We start from the raw sequence: 24259 nt of genomic DNA on the forward strand, positions 1-24259 counted from the left end.
GGATTTTGGCAAAGATTTTGGTGAAAATAGCTCTGTTTCCCCTCCCACAATTACCCTATTTAAAACGACTTTTGTCAGATCTCCAAACTGCTATTTGAACACAGGGGAGTTTGGGGTCGGGGGAATTTGGAGGCCGTCCAAGAAGGGAAGTTTGAGAGGGAAGAAGCAAGATGCTGGTGTTCAGGAGCATCTGCCCCCTTGAATTTTGGCTTACAAATCAGGTCATACTACACTTTAAGTACGTACATGTATCATGGGAGTAAATTGGTAAATATCTTGCTTAAATGAGCAACTTGCTGAATAAGAAGCTTCTTTAATATTGGAGCTTTGGAAGCAAAAATATTTGAGACCCTTAAATTTGACTGCTCTGTTTCTTTTTGAATAATTGTCTGGAGCAAAAGAAGTACATAAATGGGCTGTGAATACGTTTACCGCCCCCCCCCCGCCCCCATTGTGCAGTGAAGTTAGAGCCTGTGAACTTCGGGATCTTAGGGACTCTGTTAGTGCTCCATTTCTGACCCTGGAATGATGAGGATTTTAGGCTGTTGGGGCAGCCATATGCTACATGAAAGTCTTGGCATGTCACCTACTCAAAGAGTCCCATGGAGTTTATTATTGCATTCCTCTTGATAAGTTACAACTAATTGAAATAGGCCTTGGCAGAAAAGCCAAATCCAAAAGGGATTATTTGCACACATGGTAAATCACTTAAATATGGCTTTATTGTCCAAAGATGAGAATGAAATGGAAGCATCTGTCCAATAAAATTATTTGAGTGAGATCATTCCTCTTCAATCATCCACCTCAGTTTTTCTGGATCTAATTATATATATAAAAAACGCAGAAGCTCCCTTTCCGCAGAAATTCTTTGGGTTCTTTGGAGCACAGTCCTAATTGTAATGGACCGTTGACTTTTCAGAATATGATCTAGGGATTAATGAGTGCAGTATCCCAGGACAGGAGCTTAGCTGCAATGAAGAAGTGCCCCAAGGGGGTGTCATTAGTTTCATTTCCACCCTCTCCTTCTTCCATGGTACTCAAGGCTATGTAACTGGAGTTCCCAGGCATTCTCCAATCCTCACAGAGACCATACTTCATCCTTCAAGGTTGCTGCATCACGAGCTTTCACAAGCTCCGTCCAATAAGAGTTCAGTCATGAAAGTCACTTTCAAGAGCAGAAGAAATAGGTTCTCCATAATAATCCACATGCTGCTAATGGTACTTGAGCCCAGAACATTAAATGGGGTTTTCCCCAACTCAGGCACACTTCAGTCAGTTTTAAGAGTTACTCAAAAAATATCCTGCGGTTAGGAATGATGTCATTGTCATGTGTGATTAATAGAACTCACCTAGGTCTCCTGAATAAAGTGTGTAATGTGCATTTCCTCTTAGACTTTATTTGGTTAATTTGGTGTTTGTGTGTTTGTTTGTTAGGGAGGCTACGCCAAATTTTGGATCTGTAGCTTTGCAGCTATTTTTTAATTCTATGATATGCATTGATTTTTATAACCTGCATATGGGTTTCCTGGCAGTGGCTTTTTTCTAAATAACATAGGAAGCTGCCTTCAGGTAGGTCAGGGCATTTCCCCATGTAGCCCAGCATGATCTACTCTGGCTTGCCCTGGCTGTCAGAGGTCCTTGGGTAGGAATCTGCTCCCATCATCTACTACCCAATCTTTTTAGACAGGGAAGCCAGGGATTGGACTGGGATTCTTCTTCATGCAAAATATGGGTTCTGTTACTGAATTGTGGTTCGTCCCCTGATAATATATTATGAATTTATACAGCCCACCCTTTAGAAACCTCCTTGGTATCACTGAACACAAACAAAAAAACTTCTATGGTTCCTCACCCTTCCCTTTTCCTCTAAAATCTTTGTTTGTTCAACTTTGTTTTCTTTGTTCCTCTTCTTAGGATATGCCTGGCTGCTAGTTGATTGCACTATGCCAGCGTAGACTCTTGACATGAATGAGTTTTCGTGGCTGTGTGTCATGTGCTGTGCTCAGAGTTCTGCTATTTTTGGCCCAAAAAGAGATTCTAAAGACCAACATGTTTGAAAAGCAAGGATGCTTACAAATCTCCTTTTGATCTGTATTCCTAAATTAATTGGCTCAAACTGTCTCGTTGTGTGAATATTTGCATTTACACAACAGGAAAGTCTGTTTCAAATTACTTCAGCTAATGGGAAGAGCTTGTTTCTTTGTTCAAGCCAAATATATTGTACAAAGCCCAATTAAGCATTGTAGAGTCAAGTAAAGGATGGGCCTTGGAGACTGGCTATATATGTGGGGACATAGCCTTGTTCATAGCCTTGTACAAGGGGACACAGATTTGAATAAATATGCCTTAAACCAGGTTGAGGATGAATGGGTGCCCATTTTCCCATTCTGTGTGCATTTTGCAGTTGTGTGTGATATTTATACATAGAATCATAGAACTGTATAGCTGGAAGGGGCCCTGAGGTTTATTCTGCAGTGCAAGAATCCTACCCACAGCCATCTCTGGGTGGAACCAAACCACCAACCTTCTGGTTAATATGTTTGTGAATTTCCTTTTTTTCATTTGCATCCTTGGTTTTGTATTAAAAAAAACCTGAATGCCCCAGACCAGGAAAGTGCTAAAACTTCACTTTTATAGAGGTGGGCACAATTGCTGATGATCAATTAAGCAAGGGTATTTGATTAGCAGTTGTGGGTCTTGCCTAGGACTTGCTGATTAGAAGGTCGGCGGTTCGAATCCCCGCGACGGGGTGAGCTCCCATTGCTCGGTCCCTGCTCCTGCCAACCTAGCAGTTCAAAAGCATGTCAAAGTGCCACCAGATAAAACAATAAAAATTCACTTGGGAAAAACAAAAAACAAAAAGGGAAGGTAAACGGTGTTTCCGTGCACTGCTCTGGTTCGGCAGAAGCGGCTTAGTCATGCTGGCCACATGACCCGGAAGCTGTACGCCGGCTCCCTCAGCCAATAAAACGAGATGAGTGCCGCAACCCCAGAGTCGGTCACGACTGGACCTAATGGTCAGGGTCCCCTTACCCTTTACCTTTATCTGCTAATTAGCCTCTTAATTCCAATGGAAACATAAGGGTGTACTTAGCTTTTCACACATTACCTTTTGCCTTTATTTTTGTTAAATAAATCATGGTGGAGTATAATATGACATGTGTTGTTATTCATCAGAGGTTGTATTTACCTAATTTTAAAACCTACTAAGGAACAGATTGTTATTATGTAAAACCACAGAATTAAAAGAGGGTGTACTTTCTTTTTCCCATGACTGTATGTCCTGCTCAAAAACCAGACTCCTAAAGACTAGCATTAAAAAATACAATTAAATGTGGTTATTAGGTTGCTTCTATTAACATCAAAAATGAAAGATGGACCTTTGCTCTTAGGAGCTTGCTATTTAAAACGTTGCATTTTAGTCACATTTGAGACACCAGGGACAGTCAGAGGGCTGAGGGTGAGGGTGATGGAGAAGGCCCTCTCCTTTAATGCAAGGAATTGCATTTATGAGGTTCCACATTCAGCCTCTGACCTACTCAGTTAAACTTAAAAGATACTGTGTCAGTGGAAATGAAAAGGACCTTTGCCTGTCATTCTGGAGAGTTGCTACCAGTCAAGAGCACACGATTAAGCAGAATGCAACAGCTCATGTAATTGCAAGTGGATTGGGCATTCTTAACCCTTCTTAGTAGGTTTGAAATATCAGCACTGAACTCTTGGAATAATGTTGAGAGTAAATGATAAGAGGGAGGTTTACAGACCCTTTTCTCAACAGCACATTCTATTCATAAGCCACCCAGCCCTAACAGTGATTGGATGAGCATGAACTTCATTAGAAGCAAAGCACATGCAGTCACGTTATATTATGCAGCTTCTGTTGCAGTTTGCTGAGTGCATTTTCAAATCTCTACAAAAGGGGCATTATTTCAAAGCTTAAGTCTAAACAAGACTAATTTAGAGATTTAAGACTTGCTACCAAGGAAAAGTCAAATGGTAAACCCGATGGCTATGATTGCGGGATGACATTTTTGCCCAACTTGCAGACTCTGGTTAAGCCAAAGCAACTGAAATTTGAAGCAGCTCTTTTGAAATAGGGAACATCTGGCATTATCCTACTCTCTTTCACCCCCTATTGAAATCATTGGGGCTGATCACATGCCTAGCCTATTCGCATTGACTTCAATGGGACCAAAGTGCAACGAAGTTAGCCTGCATCTTCCCCTACCCATTGAATATATGGTACATGGAAGGTGAGCATGTAAACATGTTTTGGCCACATACCTTCTGAAGTGGAACAGTTTAGCAAGAGCTGGTCCATGTGATTCTGCTGCTCTTGTGTCGCTTTTCTTGAGCTGCAGCCTAGCCTCTTCAAGAGAGATAAGAAGAGTTCATGAGGTTCTTGTTGGCCCAGGCAAAGCTTCTCCTGGCCATCAGATGATGTGCCAGGTCTGTTAGGAATATTTTGTGGGCATATGAATCAACAGCTTTGCTTGATCTCCCGTAGAAGGGACAGAGTTTGTCATCCTGTGACTTGCCAAGGAGCCAGGGTGTGTTTCCTACCCCATACCTATTAGTACCTTAATTAAGAACAAAATGACGTGCTGAGGACTACTGAAACATGGTAGCAACAGCACGAGGGGGATCAGTTGCTCCCTAAAGGAAAGGAGAGAAGCTGATTATGGGGAAGGTGGGTGAAGAAGAAGTGTGGGCCTGTTTCTTAACAACGAGAGCTTGGACAGGCTCCTGACCAATATAGTAAGCTACCTCAGTCACAAGTCTGGCAGAGGAGGGTGAACTGTTTTTGCCATTACTCTATCCTAAATATAATGAGTGTTCTCACTGCTGATCTTGCATAGATGCTTCATTAGTAATCCTGGGGATGACAGCAGCTAGCAAATTTAAAATGACTTTGGGAGCAGTCAGATTCTGGGTGACCTGAGGACTGAATCTGTAGCCACAGAGAATCTAAACCATTAAAATGGCACAGTGACACCAACCCATATTGTTAAGTTCTTAATTCAGTAGCATTGTACTTCAATGTGGGGCTTGCTGTAATCCTATTGTATGTTGTTTGCCCTGAAAGGACAGTCTTCCCTGATGACTAAGTAAAGCAGTAGAGCCAAGCATACATGACTATCAGTCGATTTCTGCCTCAAGTGGGCAAAAGCCCCTCTTGCCATCTTGGACTGCAAAAAGTCTAGTAGTCCTACTGGTGGGTTTCTGGTGACTGCAGAATGTTCATACATCTTTGAATGTGTTTTGCATGTTCCCTACCTATATCCTATGAGCTGCTTTAAATAGAAACTAGAAATGTAGAATAGGTCCCCAGAAATGGGAAAACTGGAATGGTCTGAAACTACATGAGGCCACCACCTTGTTGAAGCTAAACAGGGGCTGGTCTGCCAGATGGGAGACCACCTGGGAGCCACATACATGCCATTATTGGCTCCATGGTGGAAGATAGGCAGGATATAAATGTAAGGAAATAAAATCTTTAGAAAAGATTTAACACTGCTATTCTATGTACCGGTAATTGTTGCTTCTGATTGCTTTTTACCTCATGCACTTTGAATTAACAATTTACTTTATAAAGTCCATAGATGCACCCATCTAATTCACTTTTAATGGAGTTTTAAAAACTGGAAATACTTTGACATGTAGGAAAGCATTTTATTGTATCTTTTAATATGACATACAATGTGATCTGGTGTTTACAAATGTGATCCATCGTCTTGCCTAGTTCATATTGCTCCATGATATTTTTTGACAGTGCATCCTTTTCTTCCCTCACCCCCACCGTATGTTGTTGATCTAAAGATTTCCTATGACTGGATAGAAAACTTTCTGCAGCAATTGGGAGAGGATAGCTGAGCACCCTCTGTCTGCCAAAAGGTAGGCTGTCAGTTGCTTGAAAGGTAAACACTACATGACCTATAAGCCAGCCAGTCAACTTGCACATTGCCTTATTAGGTAAGTAGCTGGAAATGGAGTCTGGGGACAGAATTTGCTGGATGGCAAACTGAGCATCCGCCTGGGGGAGAGAGAGAGAGAACGAGAGAGAGAGAGAGATACACAGCCCAACCTCCCAGTAGATGTGGCCCAATAGACATTCACTGGACTGAAATCACTCTTCACTTGCATTTTCATTAAGTGTGGAAATTCATTTTGCAGGCACCAGAACATGGGGTTAACAGATCCATCTTAATAGCTCATAAATTAGAAATATATTGCTCTTCTTCCATTGTATATAGAACAACAAGGTCAATACTATACAATACTGTATAGTAATATTGCTATCAGTGTATGCATTTTTCCATTGTTGGTTTTTGTTAATTCTTGGTTGTATTGACATATTTATAAGAAAGAACGAAACTATTGCAAATATTCATATTCGTCTTTTCCCCCTTTAGTTTGCCACAGACTTCAGGGGAATTTCGGGGAGGAGAGCATGGAAAGCAGGCTTTTGTGTGGCTAACGTTGACTAATGACCTGATAACTTGGTCTGATAAAGCAGATAGGATCAGGTGTAAAGCACATTGAAAGAGTTGCATTTGTGCAACAGTTCAAGACCATTGAAGTGCATCATTCAAACCCTGAGTCAGATGGTGGGTGGTGTTAATTAGTGCAATCAGTTCATTCTAACTGGATGCATTTCCTTGCATTTGTGAAGCAGTGTCCATTGGTATTAACTTAAAAAATGTGGGTGACTGCCCATACAGCAGTTTTTGCCCTTGGTTTTAAGAAAAGCTAGCCCTAAAAATGGTTTGAGCATATAAAGTAGACTAGCCACAATGTTTTGTGGACTGATCGGAACAGAGTTTAGCACCATTATTATTATTTATTTTACAGTTTCATAATGGATCTGGAATGGTCTTTGGATAGAATATTAGGATATCAATACTCAGAAAATAAATGACACAAAACCAAAATCAGATCTGAAGCATAGAGGAGCTGTGTGTCCTTTATGCTCTGTTTATAGGCAGCAACAACAACCACAAAAAGCCAGTCGATTGCTTGCGTAGTACATAATAGCAGTGCTTGTGCACAGGATGTGGCGCTTTGGCGGGGAGAGTATCCAAGCCGACCCCATGTCTTCAATTCACTCTTGTTGACTCAACTAGAGGAAATGCATTCATTATTTTCCAGTCATACTGCCAGCGATCATGTTACATCAACACCATGGTTGGTTGTTCCATGTTGTGTAATGACCAGAGTAGTTGTAATCAGGATGTTTTCTTATCTAAAAGACCCCTCCTAAAAATGTCCAGAATGTCTTAGTTGAATTACCTTTGCCAGGTGTTGTACCTGTCTTTGTCTCTCCTTTTAAAAGGAACTGCAGTCTTAGAAGTGACTTAACACTCAGCAAGATATGGCTTTATTTTGGAGATGAAAGATTTGGGAGTCCCTCTCATGCACACATATTTGCAGGATGAATTTCTGCCCCTCTACACTGGGGGGTTGTGTTTGGAACTGGATGGAGGGCAATTTGTTTTTGTTTGGCAGAGAAGAATGCTCCTTGGAAGTAAATATACTGCTGAAGACTGACAAGGATTTGGGGAATGAGTATCGGGGGTTTTTTTCCAAAGGAAGATGCATATGTATAAGTCAAAGTAGAGAGGCTGTGTGCTTTCAACACATCTGGCATCAACAATTTGCAATTGTTCTGTAAACGTGCTACATGTTTCTGTTCTTGGACAAATACTTTCACCTATGGCCTCTTTGAAACTGTTTCTGCAGTGCAGTACAAAATTCTGCTTCTACAGGGATGTGTCCAAACTTTCCATACTCTGCAACACCGTCTTGCATCATTGTATAACAATAGATGTGACTGAAGGAAAGTGAAATGGATTAAACATTTTCCTCGCTAGAGGGATGATCTCATGTCAGGAAATTTTATACCCAGTTGGAAGCTCATATAAATAACATCCACTAAGCGAACAGAGTAACACTTGCAAATCTTCTTGGGAGGGGGAAGAGCAGCGGGAAGCTCTCTGAGATCCACCCATGTTTTATGTTTACAAGTCAGTGTATCACCTTCACCTCCCCAGTAATTCCGTGTATCGGATTAAAGCATGACCCACCACCACTCAGTGTATAGTCGTTGCTGGAAAATATGCATCCCATTCTGAGTTGCAACCTGGCACCAGAAATTGTATGGGGTTTGTATGGCAGTATGTCATTGCTACATACTTAAAGGACTTGGGGCACAGGCCTATGGCACAAATCTGGGGAGGAGACTTACAGAAGACTCAGCAGGGATGGGGCTGATCTGCACCAGCCTAGCCCCTGCTCCGTACCTGCTGACACCAGGCAGGTGCATTTCACAGTATTTATTTTTTTTGCACCTGCTAAAAACCTCTTTGTTTAGACCAGCCTACCTAGATATGAACACCACAGCTGAGTGTTTTTAGTTTGTCATTGATCTTATTTTTGGAATGTTTGGCAATAATTATATTGATCTACTCTTTTTGCATCAAATGGGCAAGACCATACTTGCCTTACTTTCCTTTAATCGGGCTTGCTTACTTTCCCCTTCACCCACTGATGACAGATGTAGGAACTTAAGAAGAGCCCTGCTGAATGAGGCCAGTGACCTATCTGCTCCAGCATCCAGTTCTCACAGTGGGAAGCCCAAGAGCAGGAGCTGAGCACTACAGTTCTCTGCTCACTTGTGATTCCCAGCAACTGGTCTTCGGAGGTCTACTGCCTCTGATGGTGGAGGAAGGACATAGCTGTTGTGGCTTGTAGCCACTGACAGCTTTACCCCTATATGAACTCCTGTTCTAAAACCATCCATGCGGGTGGCAGTTGCTACTACTTGTAGGGCAGGTTCCATAGTTTAACTATGTGCTGTGTGACGAAGCAGCCCTGTTTAGGGAAGTTTTTAATGTTTGATGCATTACTGTATTTTAATATTTTGTTGGAAGCCCAGCCAGATGGGTGTTGGTATAAATAAATTATTATTATTATTATTATTATTATTATTATTATTATTATCTGTCCTGAATTGCCCAACATCCATTTTATTGTTCTAATGTTATGATAGAAAGAGAGAGAAAACATTTCTCTATCCACTTCCTCCACTCCATGCATAAATTTGTACTCCTCTGATCTGCTTTTTCTCTAAATGAGAAAATGCTGCAACTGTTCTTGATCAGCAAGTTTCTCCTTGAACATTTTGGTTTCCCTTGTCTTGACCATTTCCAGCTCTGCAACACCCTTTGGGAGGGGACGCACATATAGCTGAAATTTCTGGGTCCCTTGCACATAGGACTCTGTCTGTTGTCTCTGCTTACTTTAGTTCTCATAGTCCCATTGCCCTTCCTCTCATCAAGTTAAGTCTACGATATTAGTTGCATTTTCTTAGAGCCCTGTTGAAGGCTGAGAGTCCTCTTGGGAGGACAGTCTTAATGTGGATGTTTTGTGGCGCATTAGATCTGTCAAACTTCATCTGCATTCATGCTCATGTGTCATTGTGTAAAGATGCTTTGTCCCCTGCTGAATTTTTGACCTCACAGACCTGTGTGAGGAGAGGAACCCACACCACTGTCTGTACCATATTAAGGCTTGTGTTCCCTGGTGGAATTGGCTGCTGTTCAGAGACCTTGAGTTGACTTTCACATCCAAGGGGCTGGTTGGAACTTGTATGAATACATTTTTTAAAAATAAAAATAATTATTCACATTTATGCTGTTTGGAAAGTCCTTGCAATATTTGGAAGCCTGCCCCCATCGTCTAAAAGCTTGGTCAGCTAACAATTAAATACATTAAATATCTGCTAAAATCAAAGCAAAGCAAAATCAAGTGGGTTTTTAGGTGCCCTTCCAGGGGAAGGAAGTGCCACAATTTGTTGGGCCTCTGGTGTGCTTTGGTCATCCAAGACTTGGTGATACCTCTAAGAAATCCTCACAAATCAGGGACCTTAGATTCTGACTTGATAATAAAACTCCAAGTGGAACTGAACAATGTAAGCTACTTAAGGAGGGCAGAAAAGCAATATGGTTTCTTGACATTTCAGTGTGTGTTCACCAAGGCTGCCCCCACCATTACCCAGAATAGCATTTCTGCACACAGTGGCAGGAGAGGGAGAGAGAAAGAATGAGAATTGCTGCTGCTTTTTCAGTGTAGCCTTTCAGGAAGATAGGAAGCAACCATCTAGCTCAGCATTATCTTCTCTGATGGGTAGTAGCTCTCCAGACAAGAGCATTTCCCAGCCCCCTACCCTGAGACAGAAAAATCTGTGTGCGTGAAATAAGTCTGGTTGTGTGGCATAATAGACCTCAGCCACCTTTTGACGTTAGACAAAATATCAATAACTTCCAAGAGATCTTTTACTTGCATGAGATAATCACTAGATGGCTGTATGCTGGAATATCCCTGTGTTGTGCTTCTTTGCAAAAAATTCGCAGGAAAATCTTCATTTCAGCTACTTAATCCTGACACTTGAGAAGGGAGTGGATTTGAGTCTTAAGCACATGATGAGCTAGGAAGCTTAAAATGATCTCTTTGCCCCCTTCCCTTTAATATCCCTCTTGTGTATTTCACTCTCAGCAGATCACTCTAAAGAATAGTACCTTATGTTGATATCAGCGCTGGGCAAAGGCCAGCCATTGCAGAATCTTCCTGTGACCATTCAGTGGGACAAATTGCCGGAGATGAGATTATTGGGCAGTAACATGCTTAATTCACATGCGATTTTAATGCCTCTCTTGAGCTATTGGTACACATCAAAATACAGTTAGGCTTGTATTATAAATACATGCCTTTCCTAGGGCTGCTAGCTTTAAAACAACAAATTCATAGGAAGCTGCACTGACCAGCAACAGTTTTCCAGGGTTGCAAATTCCTCTCTTTGGCAAAGCCTACCTGGATCTGCCAGGGATGGAACACAGGACCTTTTGCATGCAAAATCAGGTGTTCCTGTTTTTTGTCAAATAAGGTTAGCATCGGAGCAAACTTTAAGGGGATGGAAGGCTTTTGGAATGTTGTTATCTATGTATTTTTTGAACATGTGAACTGTGGAAATATAGGCCAGAGGGACAAGTTCACAAATTCCATATATGCAGCATTTTTTAAAAAAATACCCATAGTTAAAACATTCAGCTCCAAACCACTATTTAAACTTCCCATGTTCAAAGTCCGTTTGGAAGCTAGATGTGAAAAGCTATTCACAGTGGAAGTGCCATCAATGCATTCCTGCCACCATTTTCCCTTTTGAACAGTTGTGCCTAGTCCCTTTAGAACTCTTGAATTTAAGGAGTATTCTGGAGGTTTTGAGAGATTATCTCCTGAACTACCAAACTGGAGTGAGGGTGTTTGCGGAATGCCTATGTGGGCAAAGGGCATCAGTTACTTTTCATGAGTCTGTGAAGACTAGAATAAGAACTTACTCCTTTAAATGAGACACCTGGATAATCTACTCTCCCCTCACTGGAGAAACCATGCTTCCATCCCTTTTGGTTGGTTTGGTTAAAAAAAAAAGAAAGGGGGTGATATGATTTTAACCCTACTTAACTTTGAAGTCTCTTCATTTGAAAGTTCATCGAATTAAAAATGAATGCTGTTGTTAGGTGAATTGTGTCCTACCAATTTTTACAACCATACTTTTAACACCTTGCTTCTTTAAATTTTGAAGTTCTTCTGAGACTGATGTCTGTTCCCAAGAACTTAGTTACCCATCTTTCCTCCCCCTCAACTGTGAACCAAACACTGTTTTGCTCATATGCTGTTCAGAATTCTCAGCAGTTTCAATATTTTGCTATTAGTCTGCCAGTATTAGGACAAGTGTTTAGCATAATGGATATGATTACCAGCATCGATCCTTCTGTAGAAACCAAACTGGTTGGCTGTCTCTGCTTTCTGTTTAAACTATCACTGCAGTATATTCTGATTACAGGTATCATATTTGCCTTTCCTTTATGGCAAATGAGGATTTATTTATTTTTCATTTCTATTCCCTAGTCAAAATAAAGGCGGGCTATTTAATTGCTAGAATATAAATAGTCATTCAGCTAACGGTTTCAAGTGGTAATATTATGAATCTCCCAGTCACCATTGTCCAATCTGTTTTAGCATTCATGTGCCTAATTTCTGTTTGTAATCTGATTACTGCCTTGAGCTGCTCCACTTTGCAGCCTATTGCTATGCATTTACTGTACTCCCTGGGACGCGATAGCCTGACAGCTCCAGTCCTGAGCTATGAAAAAATCTCTACACAATATTGCTAAGACGGGCCTAGGGCTGTGGCTGACTGAGAATTAGCTGCTATTGTAGTTTTCTCCTTTTGCCTGGTCCCTTTGTTTTCTGCAACCATGTTTCGAAATCCTTGGATATCCAGCTATTTGCGAAATGTCAGCTACTCCGAAGACCAAGGTAAGAGTGCCAAGTCCATCGGAAATAATGCAACTGAATGTAATTTATTGTAATCTAAATTCAAACAGTTTTCTTCCAGGTTTCTTCCCTTCCCCTCCCTCCCGCCATGAAAAAAATATTTACCACTTTGGTAATCAGCGTTTAGTTTGGCATCTAGTCTTATTGTTTTCCCAAAGGACGCTCTTTTAAAAAATCCGATTAGATGAATCTTCTAATTAGCTTAGCTAGCAGTTGAATTAAGGCCTTGTAGATATACTGAGTAACCATTAATGGTAATATCTTTTGAGGATTATTATTTTTTAAAGGTGATGTCTGTATTGTGCATATGTTAAGAAGAGGCTTGCTTGTTCAGCTTTTTAAAATTGTTTTTATCGGTAGTGCAGTGATCAATTTAAACTTTGAAGCAATAAATAATTTTATTGCCTTCAGAAAATAAACAAATAAAACAGTGCATGCATATATTAATTGCTTTCCAGTGAAGAGTTTTGTGAATACAATTGTCATAATCCTGTGACTGCCCAGGGAACAAAGTATTGATACGTTTGCAGTGACTCCTTAGTATTCTGGAGAGAATACTGGACATGATTGTCAGACTAACCACCAAAATATCAGCCAACCCTCTTGAGAGAGCCTAGAAAACAGAAATGCTTTTACGTCTGTTAAACATCTTTATGTAATTTAAGGGCTGAATGCATGCTATTTGAGCAATAGGTTTCTTTCCCCCCCACCCCTTGAAACTTTTAACACATAATGTCAAAAACATGTACCGTCCACTAAGAGAAACTTCATTTACGGAACTTTTTGAGGCAAGGTATCGTAGCATTTTGGAATTTGCTGTAGATTGAAAAGGTACCCTCCCTGCCCCCATCACATTCCCACAAACAGTGTACCAATATTTTAAGCTGCTCTGTGCATTGCAGTTATTCAAAATGTGGGTTTGGTGCTTCATGGTTAATGGAGAGTCAAATCATAATATCACGCAGGCTTTTTCTTCTTTGGCTAGCTTCCCTTCTTCCTCCACATCCCTTAAGTTGAAAGCTTCTCCTGTTTTGGCTGGGGATGGAGAGGAATTTTCTCTGTGGCCTTCTGGAGGCTTTCATGGTTGAGAGAGGTATCCATGCCAAAAGCTGTGTTGGGTTATACACCATTTAGAATTGCTATAAATTTTTACGCATGCCTGGCTTTCATTTAACCAAACTCATATACTGTTAGAGAATTATTAACAGCTGCTCTTTCCAATAATACAAATCTATTATTCGTAAAGGTCATTCTTTTTCATTAAGACGCAGAGTTTCAAACAGGGTAATAATGGTAAATCACTGCTAATGCTTGCCTTGACTATTGTGTGTGATTCTTTGTTTTTGAGTTGCTTTTTAGGGTAAGCTTTATCCATATTGTTACTTTGGGGAACAAAATAAACTGGATATCATCATAGGAAAAAGCAGATGCCAAGTTTGAAAACGATGTTTGCTGACAAGGCTTCAGAAACACTAAATTGTTACTGTCTATTCCAGTTAACTTAAAACAATATTTTATTGACTACTTAATTTTTTCCAAACTTTCTACGCTTCTCTTTCAAAAGCCAAGTCATTTCAGTGTGGAGGAGGGAGAGAAGATGGGAGAGCATACTGTTACTTAGCTTTATTTAAAACTTATTCTAGACCATGTTTCCATTTGAACAAACAAATTGATTGTATCCAAGGCTGGCAATGAATGGAACATTACTTGCTCAGGCAACAGAACTTAGCCTTGCTTTCCTTAGTGTGCATCCCATACCCTTTTCTCTTCCCTGTGCAACCTCAAATTCTGTTCCAAAAAATTAGGGGATCCAAAGAGTTGGGGGCCGACAGGAGGAGAGGAAGGGGAAGTCCAAATGTGTGGCAAGGTCCCAAGCCCTCCCGAGATGTTGGAACAAAGACACATGAAACCAGTATTTTAGGTTAATGGGCTAAAAAGGCCACAACTTTATTGGTTACAGAATGAGAGTGGTATTGGCTTAGGCCAGGCATAGGCAAACTTGGCCCTCCAGATGTTTTGGGACCACAACTCCCATCATCCCTGACCACTGGGCCTGTTAGCTAGGGGTGATGGGAGTTGTAGTCCCAAAATATCTGGAGGGCCGAGTTTGCCTATGCCTGGCTTAGGCATTGGAAACGAACTGACTCTTATCTGACTCCTGCCCATCTGCAGGAAGTCTCGGAAGGGTTAATCACCAATAGGGGGAGCCCTCCTGCTGCGCATCAACTAGGAACTCCCCCAGGGTCGCTGCTCGGGGTCGTGCCATAGCCTTAGCTCCCGTCTGGACCAGTGGCGTAGTGTGGGGGGTGCAGGGGGGGCGGCCGCACCAGGCACAACATCTGGGGGTTAGGGTTAGGGGCACAAATCCACGGGTTAGGGGGCGCAAATCCATGGGTTAGGGGGTGCAAATTACTTGCCTTGCCCCGGGTGCTGACAACCCACGCTACGCCACTGGTCTGGACTTCGGACAGAGACCACACCCATTGGATTCCTTTAATGGAATACCCTTGAATTAGGAGGTGTAGGTGATGGCCACTACCTCCCCTCACCTTCAACCGAATACTCCAATGCCTAACCGCCTAACCTTACAAAGTTGTGATGATTTGCTACGAGGCAGGCGAAAAACCAAATGGCTGGTGCCAATTTGCCAAGTGAAAAAAAATCCTACCAGCCCCTTCAACAGGCAACCAACAGGCGAGGTCCATAGCAAGGTGAAGAGATAAAGAGCCTAACCTTAGGGAGGGAGGGAGGGAGAACTGAGCAAGCAGGAAGTAGAAAAGGGGCAAGCCCTCTACCACGGGCAGTTTAAATAGCCCAAGCCATGTCCCCTGACCGACCGGATTGGTCGGCCCAAGGGATGACACGGCTGAGGGCTCCCAATGGCACAGGGGCTATACCGCCCTGAGCGCAAGGGTCAGGCTTGTGACCAGCCCACAACGTCATCTCCCCAGGAACCGGAGATGGCTTTGTGTGAGTGGAAGTTTGTTGGATACAGCCCAAAGCCATTTGATTTACTTCCTGTGAGGGCCATGGATGCAGGCAGTAGTTGCAAAGTAGCCTCATCTAGGGTTGCCATACTTTTCTGTCCAGATTTACACTGTTTGAAACATGGCAGCCCTGCCATTACCTTCCTTTATATCTTACTTTTCAAGTGTATCTCTGCATGGCATTGGGGAACTTAGATTCACTGATCTAATACATTCTGCAGCAGCTCCACTTGTTCCAGCTGTTCCACAAGGCATGATGGGAGAATGTTGGAGCCAGTGTGGTGTAGTGGTTAAGAGTGGTGGACTCGTAATCTGGTAACCCAGGTTTGCGTCTCCGCTCCTCCACGTGCAGCTGCTGGGTGACCTTGGGCTAGTCACACTTCTCTGAAGTCTCTCAGCCCCACTCACCTCACAGAGTGTTTGTTGTGGGGGAGGAAGGGAAAGGAGAATGTTAGCTGCTTTGAGACTCCTTTGGGTAGTGATAAAGCGGGATATCAAATTCCAACTCCTCCTCCTCCTCCTCTTCTTCTTCTTCTTCTTCTTCTTCTTCTTCGAGTCAAGATATGGAGCAGACTCCAAAGATGGTACTGTTGCCAAATCCCTCTGCAATTTTCTTGCATGGGAGGAGGGGGAGTCCAGAGCAGGTTCTCACCACAAAATTCCTGCATCCTACTTTTGTGCGGTGGTTCCTGCACTTCCCACTCAGGCTAATCCAATCTTTAAACAGTAGAAACAACTACTGTAATTGCACCATTATTTTGTATTTTATGCTGCAAATGTGAAGTATGAATGGTAAACCTGTTTTTAATGTGAACATGCCTTGTAAGTCTGGATCAGAGATCACCAAAATGTATATTTAGCTAAAAACCCTGTGTGTAATGTTTTCCATGTTTAATGCAGAAACTACATGGCGGGAATGATGTGAGCAGCATGCTTATTCATGTCAAGTGGCAGTTTGGTTCACCATGATGTGGGCCACTGTGGAACTTATGTTAACTACAGTATAACAAATTTACCCAGAGTGCTAACGTGAAAGCTACTGGCCCTGTCCTCTGCTCATAGTTCTAAGTCATAGTGTTCTGTTATTATTCTCTCTCCCCAGCATTGTTTGCTTTCACCATAATTGATTTGTTTGGCTCAAAGTGGAAGGTTAGACTATTAAAGCACTGGTGTTTTTCCCCTCTCCCATTAAACCTTTTGCTGATGTGATATAATTTCCTTTCTTTGTTCCAGATTTTGACAAAGAAAATTTGGTCAGGTATAAGACTCCAAGATTACTCCAAAGGAGGAGGACACTAAGGTAAACAAACAAACAAATAAAACTCTCTTAACAGTTCTTAGGTGTAACTGACTAGTCTCTGGTGAAAGCAAAGAACAACACTTGGCTTAATCTTCATCATTGTAGTATTTATATAGCAGAACAACAAAGAGTCCTTTGACACCTTGGACACTAGCAGGTATTTTGGGCTAGTTCATGCCTAGTTAACCCTGGTTTATAGTTTAGTCTGGATATTGTTGAATCACCTCTGTTTGCTCCACACTGCCTGGAGCCAGGAGGAACAAACTATCTGTGATTACTGTTGTGTGTGAACCATCACTCATGATCAGTTTCTCTTCCATTAGCAGCAAGTCAAGAACAAACCTTGGCTTCTGCCTGTAGTTTCTTTGGAGAAAACAGAGTGCAAGTGTTGGCAAGGATGTAATGTCAAGGCAAGGTTTGTGGTTTGTTGTTCCTGGCTCCAGGTCAGGCAGAGCAATTCAGCAGCAAGAACTAACATGCTGCTATTTCATGGTAAGCCATAAACCATGGCTTACTGGCTATGCAAACCAGCCCATAGTATTTTATGGGGCAGGGCCCACTCTGTCAGATGCTTGAAATGTTATTCTCAGCTGGCAGGGGGGGAAACTAAGAGTGGAGCCAAAAGCTATGAAATGTAAGAGGAACAAGGAGGTCTGTGAGGTTTCTGTTCAAAGTTCAAATTGAAATGTCACAGCCCTCCTGTACTTGGTAATTCATGGTCTTGTGACTCCACTGTTGACACCTCCTGTATATCTGTGTGTGTGTGTGTGCGCACGCATGAGCGTGTGCCTCACAACTGAAGGTAACATTTCATGCACCTAAAAGAAGGTTGCTAACCCATGAAAACATATGTCACAATAAAACTGTTCATCTTTAAGGTGCCACAAACAAAGCAGGTGGCACTGTGGTCTAAACCACTGAGCCTCTTGGGCTTGCTGATCAGAAGGTTGGCAGTTCGAATCCCTGTGATGGAGTGAGCTCCCGTTGCTCTGCCCCAACTCCTGCCAACCTAGCAGTTTGAAAGCACACTAGTACACGTGGATAAATAGGTGCTGCTGTGGTGGGAAGGTAAACAGCATTTCTATGCACTCTGGTTTCCGTCACGGTGTTCCATTGCGCCAGAAGCGGTTTAGTCATGCTGGCCACATGACCCGGAAAGCTGTCTGTGGACAAACACTGGCTCCCTCGGCTTGAAAATGAGATGAGCGCCACAACCCCATAGCCGCCTTTAACTGAACTTAACTATCAAGGGGTCCTTTACCTTTTTTTTTTTTTAACCTTTCACCCCTCTGAACATACATTTGGAGATATCAGAAGTGACTGCGTATTTAAATCTATGTGCGCTGCACTAATCATCCATACAGATTCACCCTAGAAATTAAGAAAGTGGTTGTATAAACCAATCTTTTAGTCTTTGTCCTAAAAAAAAAAAAAAAAGGTCCATATCATGCTTTTTTTTTGGAATAGAGCAGGCTTGGGTCTTGAAGGAGCCTTCTTGAGCAATAAACGGAACTCCAGCCAAAAGCAGGAGAGGCAGGAAAGAAACCAAGTACCTATCTTTTGCGGTTACTACTGTCATGACATGTATGTACAGTACATGCAAATACTGGGTGGTCCTCCCTTGGTTGCTATGAAAGCTTCTGCTCTGCCCAGGCCCACTTAGCTGCCTTATGCCAAGTCACACCACAGGTGTGGCTCTCAAGAATCTCAGATAGTGATCCCATCTCCCAGCCCTTTCAATTGGATATACCAGGGACTGAACCTGAAACCTTTTCCTTGCAAACTCCATGTTCTGCTGCTGAGTTATGTCTCCCACCTACTGAGCTGTGGTCCCTCTATATATAAAGAGCAATAGAGGAACTGAAATTAAGAGAGCTGACGTATGTATGCTAGTCTGTGTTTTAAAAGGAATGGTTATGTTTTGCTGCCTTTTCCATGAAGGAGTTCAAGGTTATGGCATCTTTGGGTGTGCAGTATAATGAGCCATAATGACTAAATGCCATTTTCCTTGGGGTTTGAGTTAATGGTGTTGCTGATTGTTGGGAATGGTAATTAGGTTAATAGGACAGATATTCAAAGACTGTATGTCACGGAAGCAGAGAGCAGTCCTTCTTATCCTTTTCATCTTAAAACATGCCCTCTTTGCCCAAAATTATTCTCAGCCCATGTAACAGGAGCTCAGTCAGATAGCTTAGCAGTTTGTTTAACATTACCTAGTTTTAAAACTCTAAATAATTGGAAGATTAGAAAGCCTAGTTCTTTGAGCTGTGCTTTTTATGAGTATCTTTCAAATCCCAAACAACCATGGAAACATTTGCAGTCTTTTTCTTCTTCTTTTAAAGGAAAAGTTAGGAACTGTAAGCTGTGGTACTTTATTATCATGATCATTTTAATGAGCTATGTTCACAAGATATTTTGAAGTTGAAGAAGCAGGAAATGGATATTGCCTGTCTTCTGTAAAGTATCTGGATCTCTTGCAACAGATTGACAGGGGATAAAAGTGGGCAAAGGCCACCTCTCTAATTCGTGCCAGGAGAGAGAGGAAATTCAAGAAAAATGAAGAAATGTAGCTCTTCAGGCCTGCCATAGATTATTAAGTCAGAAATCTAGCCTATCCTACCACTAGTACAATGTGAGCTTTACAAGTCATATTGGCTAGAATAGGAGTGGGTAGAAAGTTGTTTGGGATGTACTGGTAGATCTTTGGGTGATTTTCAGTAGAGCAACAAGAGTTTATGACTCCCAATTATATGGCAATGACAACAACTAGAAAGCTTTCCTCCCTTAAATTCAGTTGCAGAAAAAGATATATTGACAGAAAAAATATAAGTAGATCGTTAAAGGTAATACACCTAAAAACAAATGAGAAAACAGTGATGTTTCAGAATTGGAGGAGTATCACAGCACACATTCTAAGCACCTGGTGTGCAGGAGCAGATATGAGCTCTTGTAGGCATCAGTAGCTTCGAAGGGAAGTGTGTGTGTGTTGTGCAAAAATAGCATGAAGATATTCCTGTAAATGGCATGAGCTTGCAGCGCACCCAGGAGTTGTAGATCGAAACCAAGAAAATATGGATAGATGCTGCATTTGTAATCTCTACGATTAGTGAATGACTAGAGAATTTCGGATTATGGAGGGCAATAGTCGGGGTAGGAGTCAAGACATAGACCAACCTTCCACAACCTGGTGCCCTCTAGATGTTTCTGAGTTACAACACTTACCATTGCTGAACACTGGGCATGCAGCATGGGGCTGTTGGATACTAACAACATCTGGAGTGCACATCAGGGGAAGGCTGGTCTAGACTGAGAATAACAATAGTAATAAACTGTAGCCAGAAGAACAAAAGAGAGTTTGTGAGATTAGTATATTTTCCACAGCACAGGCATGAACTCCCACACTAATAAACAAAGGACCAGAAGAACCAATGAGGATATGGCATAATATGTAGTATTATCATCGAGGATGATAGACCGATGCCATGGGCTGTCCAAGTACTCTTTAGCTAAGGCACTCATGCTTCCAGTAAGGGGGGAAAACTGCCTATATGCCGTAGCATAACTTGATTAATAGCGAAGTCTTCCACACCTTTGTTAAACGTAACGTTGTCGATGCTACAGTTTTCAGAAAGAGTTTTCATTTGAGGATAAAGAAGAGCTTGCAAACAGCACTAAGGATATCGATGCCAACCTTTTAGCAGTGCTGCCAAAAGGTAGGTACAGAATTGTGTTTTCTTGTATAGTGGCCTTTTAGAACGTTGCTTTGAAAGATTGCCATAGACAAGCTTTCTTTGTAAACAACTTTTCCCCCCGTTCCTGAAAGAGGCATGCTGAAAGCAGAGGGTTTGTTCTGGGATAATAGTTCTACTCCTTGCAAAATTCTGACATGCCAACAATGAACCTTCAACTTTTATCATGGTGTGCGAAATCTCCCAGCAATGGTCATTCACCTCCCTCTTCCCTCAAAAAGGAACCGGGAACATAAAGTTCAGTGCCATCTCCAGATCTTGTAGGGTCCTGGGGCAAGATGCCCTTAGCAAGCCTCCCTCCCATTGTGGACCCCTCAAAAACACAGAGCATTATGTGAATGGTTAGTTCAGGCCTCCATCCCTAACTGCCTTTACCTAGAATCAACTAATGGAATCTTCCTAATGGAAGACTTAGATCTCCAAAGAAAAACTGCTCATTTTAGACTGAACAGAGGGTGGCAAGCACAGAGCAGCTGCACTAGGAGAGCTCTTGCAGAGGAGTAACTCCAGATAACTCTAAATGAGCTGCATACTGCAGAAGAAGGCAGAGACCATTCTCCAAGGCTCTCTGTTTAAGTCTTTTCTGTTTAAGTCTCTTTTCTGACCCCATTGTCCTTGCCTCGAGCTCAGCCATTCTATCACAAAACTTCCCCACTCCCTTCCAATCCTATGTTATTTCCAATATCATCCCCGTGCGCAGTGTTCTTCAACCTTGGGTCTCCACATGTTGTTAGTCTACAACTCCCACCATCCCTGACCATTGGCTAAGATAGCTGGAAATGATGGGAGTTGTAGTCAAACAACTTCTGGGGACCCAAACTGGAAGAACACCGCCCTAGCATCATGAAATAGTTCCAGAGTGGTGCAGAAAGAAATAAGTACCTTTGCTTACATGAAATTGATCTGGGAATTAGGTATTTTTTTTTATTTTTAAAATGGCGATGCAAAATTCTCAAAGTCTTGATTTGGACATGCCTGTGTCTTCCCCTTGTGATAGAAACTGCAAAAGGCTTTCAATTTTGCTCTTAAAATAGACTGTGCATTACTGTCACATGGCTAGTATCTAACTGGATCCTTTATCTTGCCTGAGAGAGTTTTTGCCATAATGTGGGACATTTGTTAGTGTGATAGGGAAGACTGTTCCTTCCTGAAATTTAAAGCTGTTTGACACACACAAATATAATTGGAGAGACAAAGATATTTCTTCCTTTGCTTGTTTTTAAATTGCCATTGGAGTATATCTTAAGACACTCTTGGCAGATGCATATTTAACCTGCTAAAATGTAACTGTTGCCTTGTGTAAAAACACCTCCCCCCACCATATATAGCTTTCAAAATTAAGATTTATAATGCAATCTATTGCAAAATAACCCAGTTTTAAGTGCCCTGTGCAACATTTAAAAATAGATTCTAAAGTCTGTGATTCCTCTTATGGGAGAAGGGTTGTCACTTACATGATCTGTATAAAATCCTTGGGACTAAGTGACTTAAAGCAAAGCTGGTTGCAAATGCATGTCGGATCACTCATCTTTAAAACGCTGCTTTCTCTACCTGTTCTGTACCTCTCAGCTGTGCTGAGATAGCTTGAACAGCCCAGCTGTATCCTTCAATGGTCAAAAGTTTATGCTGACGTTCAGACTGGCCCAGCACGTCTGTGTGAAATTGTATACCTCTCAATGGGATCATGAAAAGAGTGAGCATGCAGGTGTCTTGCACTGATGATACATGCATTACAGGACGTATAGGAAAAGCAAAATTTAACTGACCATTTCCCCCCGCCCCCAGGGATTTACTAGTATCTGTGGGGGAAAAATACTTTTAAACCTAGGTGAATGTGAATTTTACTTCTATACAGCATATAGGATGGGGTGGAAGCGAACCTGTGGCCCTCCAGATATTGTTGGACACTTCAGCACCCGCCCCTCCCAGATTTGTGTCCCTTTTGTAGGAAATGTTTACTTTTTGTGCATTCTGCAATTTCCCGGTCAAAGGTCAGGGATTGTAGGGAGTGGTAGACCATCAACATCTGCATGGCCCCAGGTTCCCCCACTCCTGATCTAGAGGAACTTCATGTTAGCAGGGCTACCTGTCAGGTCACTTTAAAGGGGGATGGGGACGAAGTTGCCTCAGGAGAGCCTCCAGTCATGTGTTAACCTATGTAATTGATATAACTGTCTGGAATCTCAAGTGTGGAAAAAGTGTGATGCTGCACAGGCTAGGTCTGTGCTATTTTTATCTCGGGTCTAGCTTGAGAAGGTGTTGGGGAGATACTCCACAAGCCCATAGCTTTCACTTAGGCCTGCAAAACAGCAGCACAACCCAGGATGCTGCTGACACCTGAGGAAGACCATTGCATCAATTGCAGAGTTGAGATTGCAGGGTTTTAACCTCTCAGCTGGCTATTAACCTGGGATACGGACCATCCAGCACTGCACTGTGGGAAAGGAGAGAATCCTATTTGGTTTCCTTCACCTTCCCTCCCCTGCAAGGCTTAAATGGGACTACGGTACAAATCTCCTGTTCCAAGCTGCCTGGGGGCCTGAACAGGAACATTTCTTACGGAGTGTGGAGGCATTTTGCTGCAGGTCTCACTTGCAAATAAACTCTTCAGGGTTTTGCTTCAGCAAAGTGGCGACTTGCAGTTCATATGTTAACCACGGTGACGGTCCATTGATGGCAATAAAAAGAAGTTTATGCTCTTAGGCCTGCACCTAAATAAGAGTTGGCTATGCGTAGGTGTTATTTATGTGGCTTAGGTCCTCGGCTCTTAAACACGTACCTAAAAATTGTGGCCTGAAGGGAAATGACTGCATAACTCTCCAAAGGCCCCCTTAAAAAGCTGTGCTGTAGTCAGCTTTAGAGTTGCCAAACATACAGTGCATTAGTGGTTCAAGCAGTAAAATTGTTCTGTCAATTAACCAGGGCTGGGGAGTGAAAAGCGAGCGAAAGCCATGCAGTTTGCGCCACTCATGACCCACAAGATTCCCCCTCCCCAAGCTCTGGACCCAGTGTTCCTCCCGACTTACCAGCTTCTGATTTTGCTCTGATCCTGCCGATTTTGGATAGAGCCTGAATGAACATAGCTGTGCAAACCATGATGTCAAAAGCAGCTGCCACTTTGTATGCAAACTTTTATTTCCTCTTGGGGTGTTTTTATTTTGTTGTTTTTATTTACACTGTTGCAAAATGACTAAAAACTAGATGATAACAACAACAACAACTATTACCTTAAGTTCATTGGCCCACATTCACTGGCGGAGGAAGAGGGGGGTGGGGGAGCGCATCACCCCCCCCCCCGATCCTGGTGAGGTGCAATCGCAGCTGCACCCCCCCCCCCACGCGCTGGGCGCCACGCTCCCACAGGCGATGCACCACACCCCCAGGATGTGCTCTACTTCCTTGTGGGCGCCACACCCCTGCCTGCTCTCCACCCCCAGTGCCAGAGCATAAAGCTCCACCACTGCCTACATTTGGCTTATATGCCCTGCTCCTGATCCCCCCTTTTGCAGATGTGAGATGGGTTGTGACTGAAACACTGACTTTTCAGTGGTGGCACCTTGATTGTGGAGTGCTGCTGCTTGCTAGCAGACTGCAAAACCGTTGTGGCTTGTAGAATTAATGTACCTTTGAAGCAAGAGCTCCTGCCTCCTTCTTTATAATGGCTTCTCCACTGAGCATGAAGTATGAATTTCAAAAAAATACATATGAGTGTCTGCTGCTTGAAGGAACACAGAATTCTAGTAACTTCAAAAGAGAAGCTCTTAAGATCAGGGAAGTAGCTGCATAGCATGAGCTGGCTCACCTCTACCAAAAGTTGTTTTATGATTATG

General features: G+C 42.4%; 1 protein-coding gene across 50 annotated transcripts in view; it reads left to right on the top strand.

Annotated features, from left to right (window-relative positions):
* The window catches only part of SVIL (supervillin), a 146225-nt gene that overhangs the window by 57317 nt on the left and 64649 nt on the right, over window positions 1-24259 (top strand). For 37 of the 50 annotated variants that reach the window (XM_083405930.1, XM_083405912.1, XM_083405914.1 and 34 more), the window contains 2 exons: window positions 16614-16680; window positions 20302-20393. Coding sequence is in view for 36 of the 50 variants with exons in the window: in XM_083405912.1 (XP_083262038.1) it covers window positions 16614-16680; window positions 20302-20393 (159 nt within the window). In the remaining 14 variants the exon portion in view is untranslated. Of the gene's footprint in view, window positions 1-16613; window positions 16681-20301; window positions 20394-24259 lie in introns of those variants that run through there. The other 13 variants (XM_083405936.1, XM_083405932.1, XM_083405945.1 and 10 more) reach the window with 1 other exon arrangement.

The sequence above is a fragment of the Podarcis tiliguerta genome (genome assembly GCF_965153285.1).
Source record: "Podarcis tiliguerta genome assembly, chromosome: 12".
NCBI classification, from domain to species: domain Eukaryota; kingdom Metazoa; phylum Chordata; class Lepidosauria; order Squamata; family Lacertidae; genus Podarcis; species Podarcis tiliguerta.